General features: G+C 46.3%; 1 protein-coding gene across 3 annotated transcripts in view; it reads right to left on the bottom strand.

Moving 5' to 3' along the window:
* The window catches only part of LOC111858599 (fibulin-1-like), a 30,050-nt gene extending 29,147 nt beyond the window's left edge, over positions 1-903 (bottom strand). For all 3 annotated transcript variants that reach the window (XM_023840508.2, XM_023840507.2, XM_023840509.2), the window contains exon 1: positions 573-903. In XM_023840508.2, the coding sequence (XP_023696276.2) occupies positions 573-663 (91 nt within the window). In that variant the 5' untranslated portion in view covers positions 664-903. The remainder of the gene's footprint in view (positions 1-572) is intronic.
* Positions 904-13,591: the final 12,688 nt, after the last annotated feature.

Here is a 13,591-nt window from a genome sequence, read left to right on the forward strand (position 1 = left end):
GGCAGAAACCTTCCCAAACTGCTGTAGCTACAAAAGCAGTCCACTGTATTAAACCCATTATATACACTAAATATATCAATATTCGTATACATTACACATTACAATGGCTGTGGGTTAGTGTAACTGTCCTCAGTACCAGATGCTCACCTCGTGCGAAAATGTGACAGCGATAAAGTGATTGCGTTTCTAATAGATACAAATATGCAAAAGTTTTTAAGATTCCACTGTAAAGATTAATTTCTTAAAGATATTTTAATTAACACCGTCATTTGAGATACTATATACCGATCTTCAGTTAATGTTAGTAACAGTCATTTAAAAGTCTATGAAATAGCAGTAGGGATATTGTAATGACTTTTTTTATTTTAATAGTAAGCGACAGACTTTTTAATAATAGTTTTTAATTAATGGTCGTATTAGCCCACTACATAACATTATCACTCCGTTCCACATTCTTCATAAAACACAGATGTAACATGGTAAATTACTCACATACTGTATGGAGGGTTTTTTAATTGAATGAACCAGTTATAGATGAAAATTTACGCAGCATTTTTGTGGAAATATTTTACCTTGTCTTAGGAGAACGCAGCACAAAGAAAAAAGTATCGATATCCGGGGTCTCACTGGAAAAAGCCGCTGCTTGTAGCCGAAAGTAGTCATTTTAAAATGTGGTTATTTTACCAAATTGCCTCCGCTGGTGCTGTTACGGATCTGCCTCGGACAGACAGCTGTCTCAAAAATAAAAGGATCAGACTGGCGATCCACCGATGCTTAACTCAGCGGGACCGTCTCACAAGAGGGGTCTAATTATTTCATCTTGGCTCGCCCTCTTCGGGGGGCCCAGCGGGGGCTAGCCTAAGTGCCCCAAGAGTCTGCTGTGTCTTAAGGCAATCAACAGTTTCCAAGTGTTTAAAACAACGTCAACAGCAAGTAGTTTTCTCAGTTATAAACCGACAAGTAAATGCATAGACTATGTACATAAAATAACATAGCCTGGTTAGTAATACTGTTCCAGTTCATAAAATTGTTAATAATATGTAATTTATTTGATAATAAATATCAATATATACATGGCCTTCAGGGCTGAATACGACCAGAAACTTAAGTTTAAAATATGCATCAAATCGGTAAATGTTTGTGGTGAAATTGCGGGTATGAAGGACTGGATTCGGGAACCGACTTGGAATATATATTTTTCTGATATTGCTGGATATGGAGGAAATAAATCAATGGATAATGCACTTGACTTGTGGAATTCGTAGACTCAGTAGTTGAGGTTTCTTGAATATTCCAGCAGGCTTTAGCATACATTTCATTGACATGAATGTAACGTAATATTTGTAGCGGTTCTCTGGATTGGTGAGCCCATGTGGTAACAAAAACCAAGTCCTCGAGCTAAAAGGGCGGTTTAGGGAACGAATGGCTGCGGTAAATGTTAAGATACTGCGCTCATAAGGAGCTTTTTAGACCAGCAGTCTAAATATACGAGAGACTTTTCCTTAAGCGATTCATCAATCATGAATAGGCTACTTTTTGAAGATTTACAAAAGATAGGCTAATAACAATGGAACGATATGCTGTAGTATATTACAAATTATGTGTTTTTTCCTATTATTCCAGATAAACATTGTAGTACCAAAAGGATACTTATCCATTTTCCTGCCTTTTTTGTCTTCTTAAGAAGAGGCTACATAGAGCATTGATTTTTTTGACTGACATCATCAATGTGTAGAAAATATCTTGCCAGAACCTACAACAGAAAGAAAGATTTATAGGTGATTGGGTGAGTGATATTGATCTCATGGGCCAGTTACAGTACTGTATAATAGTATAATACTGGTCACCCCTTACCGCTAACATTTGCTATGTAAATAACAAATGAAACACAGACCAATGCCACAACTGAAAATGTATTTGAAATAAATATTTAGGGCCACAGAGCACTTTGAAAGAAAAAAAAGAACTGATGTCGCAGATGTAGTTTCATAGCTCACATTTAATTTAAAGGTGCTTCAAATTTTACACCACTGAATCAAGCTTAGTCCAACACTACTTTTAAAAACCAGCGCAGTAAGAGGAACACACGCACACTGGCACTCCCCGCCAGGACTGGAGAGGAAAGGAGAAATCATCGCTAGACGTTATAAATTGTCTGATACAAGGAGGGGCTTTCTGCTCTTTCAATTGCTTCTCTGCATCCAGGCAGCACTAACGACATTTTAATGAAATCCACATGCCCACTTTGAAAGGCAGCCACCTCAGAAATGCTTCCAGAAGCTCACTGTCCTTGGTAAATACAATTTTCCTGGAGACTGATCCAGGCCACTGGTCACAATGGCACACCACAGTTAACTATTGTTTTAAATATTTGGCGACTCCTTGCCAATGCATTTAAGGACGAGGGAACAGAATAACCTCTCTATCTGACTGCTTGAATCTTTAGTGCTTGCTAATTAAGCCTGTGTTTCTTCAGAAAATTTTGAGGGTCAGCTGAATTGTTCAATCTAAAGTACTTAACGTTGACTTAGTAAATGAATTATCCCCCTTAATGATGGTGAGATCTAAAACAGTCGTAATGTCAACTGCTACGTTTTTTTTTTTGTCCAAGTACAGCTATATATGATTTTTTTTTTGGTTTTCACATATCCCATCTTGTTGTCCTATGCAACATTCTGATGTTCTGATATTTAGCATGTGGCTCAGTGGGCTTAGCCTCTGTGCCTGTGATTGGGAGTTTGCTAGTTTGACCCTGGCCTTGCCTAAATAGTCACACCTCTGGTCCCTTGAGCAAAGCCCTTAACTCCCAGCTCCATGGGTGCTGCTATGGGGGGCTGCTCTTTGCTGCCAAGCTTGCTCTCACCTATGGAGAGCATAATGGGGTAGGGAAAAAGAGAATTTCCTCATGGAGCTCAATAAAGTATGATCATCTTATTTTCATTTCACACTCATGGATTAGTTTTCAAGGTTAAGCATTGCTCAATGGCTCAACAGTGACATGATTACTCTGCCAGCTGCAGGAGTTGAACTGGCCACATTCTGGATATGGCTAGACTGCTAACCTACAGTACAAAACACTGGCCTTCAAACCTTTATGGAACAGTATGAATAAACATTGGGACAGGCAGATTGCCTCTTATCTTGAGTTCCAGAAAACGACAGAGATTCACAAAAGATGCTTGTCTTATCCTTGACTTGAGACTGCTGGGGAAACCAAACTTGGATTACCATATATGGCCTTACAGATGCTTCGTAACAAGAAGCAGACTCAACGGCTGGTCAACCAAAGCACCAGAAACATCCAAGGAGTTGTTAATGTTTGCGGTTCTCCCCAACTACCCAGGCTATCCACCTCCCACAACCCATCCCTGTAAGGTTTTAATGAGAAACAGTGAACGAGAAGCCAGAAGCCTTGAAGTAAGAACAATTATCCGCCCTTGAGATTAAAAGATTGCTGGTTTGAATCCCCGACGAGCAAGGTACCACTGAGGTGCCCTGAGCAAGGTGCTGCAATGTCACATATGGGTTAAAGGCAGAGGACACATTTTGTTGTTGAGTGTTGTGGTGTGTAAATACTGATAACCAAAAGTCTAATTTAAGTGGTAATCTGTTCTTGGTTCTTCCTGAAGCTTGAGTTGACTGTACCGCGTGAGGTGGTGGCACGCCGGATGGAGCCATCCAACAGCTGGGTTTCTGGCAAACTCCTGGAGTACCGTTAACTTCTTTCAAAAGCCAAGACATCCTCCATCAGTGGGATTTTTTACTGTGAGCTTGCCCTTCACCCTAATGTCATTTTAAGGCTCTTATTTTTTATTTGTTATTCGTTATTATTGTTTTATTCATTTATTATTTTCATAAAAGAAGTTTTGGGTTTGTAATCTTTTTATACTGGTTACATTTATTGACATCAAACTAACACACAGACTCTTCTTCAGAAAATGACCCCTTTTTGGACAAGATCTGAATGGTCCCCAGCCATACTGTGCAAAATCACTGTCAGAGGTGCCAGTATAAAGGTGATGTACCACAGTATAAGGGAGGAATCAAACTATTGCACAGGTGCTTCTTAGAGCACATTGACCAGAAGACACAACTTGCACATCATTTTACAGTTGTGGGAATTCTATGGATTTATGCATTTTTTTGATAGAAAAGGTTTACAGTGGTTGCACCAAAACCACACCATCCCATTATCTAATAGTCACATAATTCACATACTCACAAGCAGTTTGTTCATGTGCAGTTTAAACTACCAAGGACAATTTAATAGGAGTGACTACATTTGCTAGCTTGTCTAAGTCAACAGAGAATAGAGGAACATATTAAGGGTCTGCAGTTCTTTCTTGCACAACCTTAACTCAGATTCTCAGGTTTTATAAATCTGTTTTAATTTCTCCACTGTGTCTGTTTGCTTTTCCATTTTGGATGGGTGTTCTTGTGGCAGATACTTTGCTCAATGTGTACATGATGTCATCTGTCTGCGGTCCACCGAAAAAAACCCAGTCCTCCTGCATGATACGCCTTTGCAGAGTCATTCCCTGGGCCCAGCCGACACACACAAGCCTGTACAGCTGTGTTATTGCAGTTTTTTCCCTTCCTCTCCAAGCTTGAAGAAGGTCTGTGTTTTGTCTGCTGCGGGGCCGTGAGGGGTGGGTCTTCCCAGCAGTCCTACCTCTGTTACCTCTCCCTCTGAAATTTCAACATCGTGAGAAACCATTCTGGAAGAATCTGTGGGCCGACCGCTTGCAAAATGCAGCTGTGCCTTGCGTAGGGTGACTGCGAGCAGGTGGTGCTTTTGGACTGCAGCGCAAGGTGAGGTGCCTGAGCTCCTTGTCCCTGCTCACAAAATACAGATACCTTTCATTTTTTCATGTTTTTACTCTGTGCCAAGGTCTTCAATCTTATCCATTCCTCCATTAACCATCCCTTAACAGGGAGATACAAAAAAAAACTTATGTGATTAAAAGACTGATATAGCCGATTTCAGTGTCCCAAGTACCAGTACACTGAAGTTGACCTTTTTCAGAATTTAGATATTCAATGTTTGTTTTTCCACTCAATCTTGGGAGCATAAACATGGCCTTGATGTGACATAAGAGAAACTAGGACAAAATAATAAATACAGCAGTGTAAATTCAACCTCTGTGGTGTTTCAGATCTGCATCAGGGGGTGGGGGTGCAGACTCCTTGCCAAGGGAGAGTTGTGGACTGAGTGTAGGTTTTTCAGTTGCTCTGTAGAATATGTCTACATGTTGGACACCAGGGGCATGTTGGGCCCTCTGTTGTACTAGAAGGTGGTAAGACAAATTCTGACCATAACTTAGTTTCACAAGTATGTTACAAAACCATATATATTGCATGTTCTGTTTAAAGCAGTTTTTCAGATGACAAGATGTCGAAGCTGACTTTATATCTTGACCTTTTACAGCTTAACATGTGCAAGTAGCAGAATCTCTCTGGCTTTTGTGCAAATCCTTAAGATATGTCCCTGTCAACTCCTCCAGGCTCATGCACTGGGCTTCTCTTAAATCTTTTAAATGCCCAGATCATCCTCAAACCAAAGACCTTCAAAGATTTTACAACTGAGGTGCTATATATACAGTGGTACCTCGGTTCTCAAACTCACTAGAATTCAAATTTCTTGAAAGTCGAACAAACCAGTTTGACCTAGAACTCGATCTGAATATCAGAAGTCGAACCGTGTATATAAATTGTATGCGCCAGGAAATATACTAGTCATACTACAACGCAATTCTTACTTGAATGCCTTCTTCACAGACTGGACGATTAACCAAATAAAGCAGCGCAATATTACAGTAACTAACAATAAATAAACCACTAACTTAAGTGTACTATTAGAGCACTTATGTCATTTATTTAAACTTTATTTTACCAGGTAAATTAACTGAAAACCAGTTCTCACTGCTTTACATGATATTCAGGAGAAATTGCAGATTACGCACCGGAACTGCCTGGGATACAAACGTCATGCGTGTAAACTCTTCAGCCAATAAGGGCAAAGGTGTGTCGTCACGGAGGCGGTTCCAGTTTGTGCAGCCGGGTGAGAGGTCGCAATGCATCTAACCGTAAGGCATTACGTCAGGATCAAAATGCGTTGCTTTAAGCCAGCGCTGTAAGCAAGTCGAACGCACCCAATGACCAGACTGGGGAAACAAACTGGAACACGGACTTAATACAGAGGACTAATGACAACAACCAGAAACAGCTGATCACATGGGGATCCCACACGAGGTTAACGAGGGGGCGTGGCACACGGAAGGAGCGGACGATCGGGGCAGGACAGGGGTAATGTTGGGACAAGATCTTTATCGTTTTGGAAGCCATTAAGAAAAAAATGCTCTTCTTGTTTTATCCTGTTCATTTTGTGTTTAAATGCTAAAAAAAACATATTTAGGCGTAATTTTGGGGGGCCGGGAACCAATTAATTGGTTTTCCATTATTTCTTATGGGAAAAATTCGACAAGAACTCCAACTTTTTAGGATTCGATCCGGATTAAGTTCGAGAACCGAGGTACCACTGTATTTATGTTCACTGTTTCCCTACTCAGCTTTTATAGCTTAATTTTTATATGTGGAAATAATCATATTGTGAGCTTTCAGGTAAATTCCAGATCAATGTTAATCAGTTTTAACTGGATGCATTCTGGGTAACATTATCCATCAATGTCCTTAGCAGAATCTGTAAAGCAGTGACAGTTCAGTATATGGAAAACACTCAGCTCGAAAAGAAAACAGCAGCTCTTCCACATCAGAGTGACAGGAAAATTTCTAATGACACAAGAATAAACAATGAGTTCTTCTTGAACAAAATTAAAAATGGCCTTTTTGGTGTTTGTTCTGTTGACATCGTCCCTGGGTACAGTCAGTCCAAATAGCCATTTAGTCTCCAGCCTGCCATTTTTCTGGCCAAAACATTTTTTCAAGTGGACTCTCAGACTAAACAGCGCTTGAGACGCTGAGGGCATCCCCTGTATGGTGCTAAGAGTGCTGCTGGGCCCTTCATCTGTACAACATGCTAAGCCATTTCTGCCAGCTGCATATTTCTCACACCAGTGTCAGCAGTCACTAATCTGTACTCATTTAGCTCTGTTTGGGATCAGTTCATGTGTCAGTGGCATTCCTCCCACCATTGGTTTCAGATCCAAAAGGGCATGGGCACGAGGATGCTGGGATATCCTTCTCCTTCATTTATTTTGTAAACTGAGCAGTGAATTAGTTACTGAGATCTGACACTGACTCTCTTTTGCCATTTTAAGTACACCAATGCTACTATTTAACTAGGACAATGCTACCAGACATTGCTTGTTTTACAGTATGTTGTCAGCTAAAAGCACCATTAAATTGTTTAAAAAAAAAGATGCTTTAGCCGTTTCCTGTGTTGTTACAAAGAAACACACACACAATGGAGCCCATTTGCCCCACCAGAACTTTCAAAGAAGCAAAATATTTTCCAGTGAGATTCTGGCCAATGATCTTAAAGAAACTGTTACAATACATAGTATACGACAACCCACAAACAGCAGTGAAGGCAGATGAAAGAACCTTAAACACGCATGCTATAGGACTTCTTCGATCTTCCAAACTGTGCATGATACTGCCATGATGGACAAGGGGGGCATCAGGGAGTGACTTTAAAAAATGCACCATAGATTTTAGATGTACTTGAAAGGAAGCTCAGTGCTTCACTGACTTTATAGAGACCATGGTGTCCCAATAGGTAAGAAGCATGTACTACTATATTATCATCAGCTTCTGAGTGAACAGTTCAAAGGAGGGCCTGGAGCCTATCATCAGGAAGAGGGGACATATAACCTCTGGCCAGCCTCAAACTCATCACAGTTCAGTATGGATGGTTAATTTGTCCCATGCTCTGCCTACTTAGCCACACGATAGGCCAGAAAACAGGGTGAACAATGGGGACTATGAGTAAAAAGTAAACCTAAGTAAACATCAGGGATAGAACAGGCTGACCAGTGACACCTACTAGCCAATCAGGGAACTTAGGACAGACAGACGTGGACTGATCCTGACAGGACACCCTGGATGGGATGTCACTCCATCACAGGTCTTATTTACTGAAGGCAAAAATGAGAATAAATCGGTAACAATCCGACTTAAATTGAAGCACTATGCTGTATGGAAATAAAAGAGGCATGCTTGCCCTTCAAATAGCACGAAAACATAAAATATCACACTGACAATTGAAACATGGAAATGACCTATATAGTTAAGATCCATTTTGTCAGGCATCTACAAATATGTAACCTTCAGCTATACTTAAACTTCAGACACACTAAATGCCACCTTCATCATTCCATTCTCAAGGTGGTTGACATGCTGAGAACTGAGAGGCTCACAAGAAGCTTCTACCTTCAGACCATCAGACAACTTAACAATTAAGTGACAGTTTGTAATTAAACATTCGCTCGTTATTCATGCACTGTGCACTGTTTTGGAGCTACGTTGCAAATATCTGATTTTCCTTTACTGTTCCTTATTTATTGCATATTTTGCGGATATATAATGTTGTATTGCTTTTCACTAATTCTTACTATGGCAGAGCTGATTGTCACATCCCGCTCCGTACGATCCCGATGTGTGCCACGCCCCCCTCATTACCTCGCGTTCAGCCCTGATTGTTCTCTCCTGTTGCCTGTTCCGTTTACCTAGTCCTGTGTATATCAGTCCACGTCTCCCCATGTCTGCCAGATCCGGCATTGTATTGTCCGTAGATGTCCGTGCCTGTCTGTCCGTCAGCTAATAAACCCCCATTCTACCCGTAAGTTTGGCTCAGCTCGCTTGCTTCCCTGCTCGCCTTACGCCCGAACGTGACAGAATGCCGGATCTCGGAAACAGCACAACGCGGGAGACCGAGCACCACCGGCTCGGTCTCCTGCAAGACTTTGTGTTTTGGCGCTCCCAACCCCAAGTACTGGAGGATCCGGTAGCCCTGGAGCTGGCCACCCGGGGCGCGGACCTCCTCACGGAGGAGCGCCCGCCCGGACAACAGTACCCGCTGCAGAGGGCACGTAAGTGCCTTCGCCGCCTGAGCCAGCGCTTAATTAGCAGCCGGGAGAAGCGGAGCAGAGAGCTGGCGGAAGCAGCTCCAACGCTTTACCTAGGAGCCTGCTCTCTGCTCCCCGCCTGGGACGACTCCACCACTACCCGCCTGCTCGGTCCCGACGGAGAGCAGCCGCCACCGTTGTGGGGAGACCCTTACCGGCCGGAGCGCTTGCAAGGAAAAGGGATCAGCCCGGTGAGAGACGCGATTCCCCGGGTCTCTAGAGCCGATCTGCCCGCGGCTGCGCTGCCTGCTGCTGTCGCCGCCGATCTGCCCGCGGCTGCGCTGCCTGCAGCTGCCGACGCTCTGCCCGTTGCACCGCCTGCTGCAGCTGCCGACGCTCTGCCCGTTGCACCGCCTGCTGCAGCTGCCGACGCTCTGCCCGTTGCACCGCCTGCTGCAGCTGCCGACGCTCTGCCCGTTGCACCGCCTGCTGCAGTTGCCGCCGCTCTGCCCGCGGCCCCGCCTGTCCTGCCTGACCCGCCTGCCCAGACAGCGGCTACACCTGCTCTGCTCGAGGTGGCCGCGGTTACGCCCCCTGCTGGCCGCGTCATGGCGGCGCCCGCCGCGGCTCCCCCTGCTGGCCGCTCGCCTGCAGAAGAAGACGCCGCTCTGACCGTGGCGGCTCCTGCTGGCCACTCGCCTGACCTGCCCTTCTCGCCTGTCCTGTCCGGCCAGCCCTGCTCGCCGGTCCTACCCGTTTTGCCGGTCCTGCCCGGCCCGCCCTGCTCCTGCTCGCCTGTCCTGCCCGGCCCGCCCTGCTCCTGCTCGCCTGTCCTGCCCGGCCCGCCCTGCCCTGCTCCTGCTCGCCTGTCCTGCCCGGCCCGCCCTGCCCTGCTCCTGCTCGCCTGTCCTGCCCGGCCCGCCCTGCCCTGCTCCTGCTCGCCCTGCCCTGCTCCTGCTCGCCCTGCCCTGCTCCTGCTCGCCCTGCCCTGCTCCTGCTCGCCCTGCCCTGCTCCTGCTCGCCCTGCTCCTGCTCGCCTGTCCTGCCCGGCCCGCCCTGCTCCTGCTCGCCTGTCCTGCCCGGCCAGCCCTGCTCCTGCTCGCCTGTCCTGCCGGCGCCTGAACTGCCTGAGGTGGCCGCCGAGGCGCCCCCTGCTGGCCGCGGGATGGCGGCGCCTGCAGTGGCCCCTGCTCTGCCTGCAGCGCCCCCTGCTGGCCGCTCGCCTGACCTGCCCGTCTGGCCTCTGGCTGCACCGCCTGCGGCCATGCCCACGGCTGCATCGCCGGCTGCTGCCGCTGCTCTGCCCGCGGCGTCCCCTGTTGGCAGCTCGCCGGTCCAGCCCTGCTCGTCGGCGACTCCGCCTGCTGCACTGGCCACACCCGTGGCCCCGCCCGAGACTCAGACTCCTGTTCCCGAGGGGGACCTTGAGTGGGATCCCTCGGGGACCATCCTATGGACCCTAGATCCCTCTCCCTGCAGGGACCCACGCCCCTTAGGACCCCGCCTGTCAGTGTCCCGAAAGGGACGGGGCCATAGGCGTGGGGCCCGGTTCCCGCCCGCCCTGCCCCTGGCTCGCCCTCGCTCGCCTTGGCTGGGGCTCCGGGGCCGCCTGCAGTTCCTCCGGCTCGGGGTCGGTGGTCGCCTCCGGGTCCCCCCCCTGGTTCCGCGGTGCCGGTCCTCGGTCGCGCCTCCGGCTCCTTGTCGGTCGCCTCCGGGCCCCCCTGCTTCGGCGGTGCGTCGGACGGCGCCTTCGCCGGCTCCGGCTGCGCCGTCGCCTGCCGCGGCTTCCCCCTCCTGCTTGCCTTCACTGGTGTTCCCTCCTGCTCCCTCCTTGTCCCCTCTGTCACTCCCTCGTCCCGTTTCCTTGGCCCCTGGGTGGTCCCCTCCTGCTCCCTCCTCCCTCTCCCCTGCGGCCCCTCCGGCCGCTGCCCGTCGCCCGCCTGGGCTCCCTCGTGCTCCCCTTGTTCCTCCTCCGTTCCTGTCTGTCCCTCCTGCCTTTGTTCCTCGTCCCTCTCTGTCTCCTCCGTTCGCTCCTGGCCCGTTTGTTCCGCCTTTCTCCCCTCCTTCTGTGTCTCCCTTCCTGGTTTGTCTGTCCGCCTTCCCGGTTCTGTGTCGTGTCTTGTCTGTCTTCTCGTCCCTGTTCTTGTTCTGCGTCTCCGTTCTGTTCCCTGTTTTTGGTTGACGTTCTGCTTTGTCTTCCAGGTCCTGTTTTCCCAGTTCGTCTCGTCCGTCGCCTCTCCTCTGGCGCGCCCGGTGTGCGCGCCTTTGGGGGGGGGGGGGGGGGGTTCTGTCACATCCCGCTCCGTACGATCCCGATGTGTGCCACGCCCCCCTCATTACCTCACGTTCAGCCCTGATTGTTCTCTCCTGTTGCCTGTTCCGTTTACCTAGTCCTGTGTATCAGTCCACGTCTCCCCATGTCTGCCAGATCCGGCATTGTATTGTCCGTAGATGTCCGTGCCTGTCTGTCCGTCAGCTAATAAACCCCCATTCTACCCATAAGTTTGGCTCAGCTCGCTTGCTTCCCTGCTCGCCTTACGCCCGAACGTGACACTGATCACCTTGCATTTCACTACGGGTTATAGGACTGTGTAACTTGCATGTGACAAATAAAACGAATGAATCCTTGATTCCTAATGTAAGTCATGCAGGTTCCTTTACCTTTCTTTCAGGAAGGGAATGACAATTCAGGTTGGACCAGGCCCTCTATAATTAAGTCATACACTGTTGTGCTTTAAGGATCTCTAGATCCTCTCCAATACCAGTCCAAATCAGCAAAAGAAGCTAAGGTCATCAATGTAGTATTAATGCATGTGTACCATACATGTTATTCATCAATTATAATAGGCTAAAGAAGTGTGGTGAAATATGCCAACTATATTTAAAAAAAAAAAAAAAAATCACAAAAGACAGGAAAAAACCTGAAGACGCACACCCATGCTGCATATGCATACACAAACAAAAATAAGAATCTGGCTGTCAGGCTATTCTTGTCAGGGTCAGCCCCTGTTGTCCTCCTCTGTGTCTCTTCCCCGTTTGGCCAGCAGGCATTGCTGGGGCCTGTACTACGAAGCGGGGTAACTGGCTTATCGGGGTAACTGCGAGTAACTTGATCAGTTGATGACGTGTGGTGTAACTTCACGATTAACCCGTACTACGAAAGGTGGGTAGGTTTTAGTCGAGACATGTTGCTATGGCAATTTACGCTAAGTCTCAAAACTGCTCCGAGCAGTTTTTGTTCTTGGTTAAGTCGAGGTTTCTGCGTAAGCCAGCCCTATATGAGCACCGCCCCTCCCACTACAATTTCTCCGAAGACAATGCCAGCATACCTGGATGATCCGTACCACATTGGCGCGCGAATCGTGAGGGGCTCTCTCTATTAATATGTATGAAATGGAGCAATGGCATATAATATGCATACAATGTATTAATAACTGTTACAGAGAAAGTTATTCTGAAAACCCAAGGGGTGTGCATTGTTCCCTGTTGTCCACTGATCAAAGCACACTTCACTAGCCTACATGTGCCTTTCTTGTCTAGTTTTAATGTTAGTAACCCATTCGTGTATTGTCTACTGCACAGTATAAGGATACATTCGAACATTAAAAAATTAATTAAAATTCTTATGTAAAGCAATCTGGGAAACAAAGGGGTGTGGAACAGTCGCCATGAGCCCAAAATACTAAACCATCATGTCACAGGCTGAAAGGACCTATTATATTAGTTATTAACATGATTTAACACAAATCACAAAATGTTTTGAAGCGGAAAAATAATTGGTGTGCATCGATGTCTGTGTACTGGACATCACAATTCTGTCATTAAAAACGCCCATCTTACTTATTAAAGACAGAAACCTGAATATGGAATATGAGGCTAACTTAACCGCGGTGACAGGTTCCTAGTCGTTTTCTCACTACACATATGCTTCTGTTTTGTCCTGTTGTAAATCATTTAATTGTTTGTTAAACAGTGGCTCACCTTCTATTAAGTGTCATATGAACAGACACCTTTTTATTAGCTGTAAAACATAGAAACACGCTATTAGTGGAGGCTAGACACAACAAATCTTTCATAATGAGTAGAAATATAAATACAAAGCCCTACCACTTGACATGATTTTTTTATATTTCATCTTGACTTGCTGCCACGTACGCTTTCCACTACTATTTGAAATCGGATCAGTTATTGTTAACATTAAGTTTACATTATGAGTAACATTACAGTAATGGAACTTCAGGGAGCATTACATTACTTAGCAGCATATAATAGGTGACTTCTGAATTGTGTCGCATCTGTTAGCCTCTGTAATTATTAACAGTATTTCAATTCTTTTCAGAAAACACTTAATTGTCTAATACTCGGTCGTGAGACATTTTAGACCACGGTTTATGACCGTGAAAATGTACGTATGCATTTTATCCGTCGTCAATAGGTTGCCAACAAGCCTGCCTGCTTTTGTTGGCTGCAGTGGTACTGGACTTTCTTTACAGTGTTGATTTAAACTCCTCATAACCCTGCATAATTATCATGCAGTCTTCCTCCGTGAAACATATGGAGATCGC

Source organism: Paramormyrops kingsleyae, chromosome 3 (assembly GCF_048594095.1).
Source record: "Paramormyrops kingsleyae isolate MSU_618 chromosome 3, PKINGS_0.4, whole genome shotgun sequence".
NCBI classification, from domain to species: Eukaryota; Metazoa; Chordata; class Actinopteri; order Osteoglossiformes; family Mormyridae; genus Paramormyrops; species Paramormyrops kingsleyae.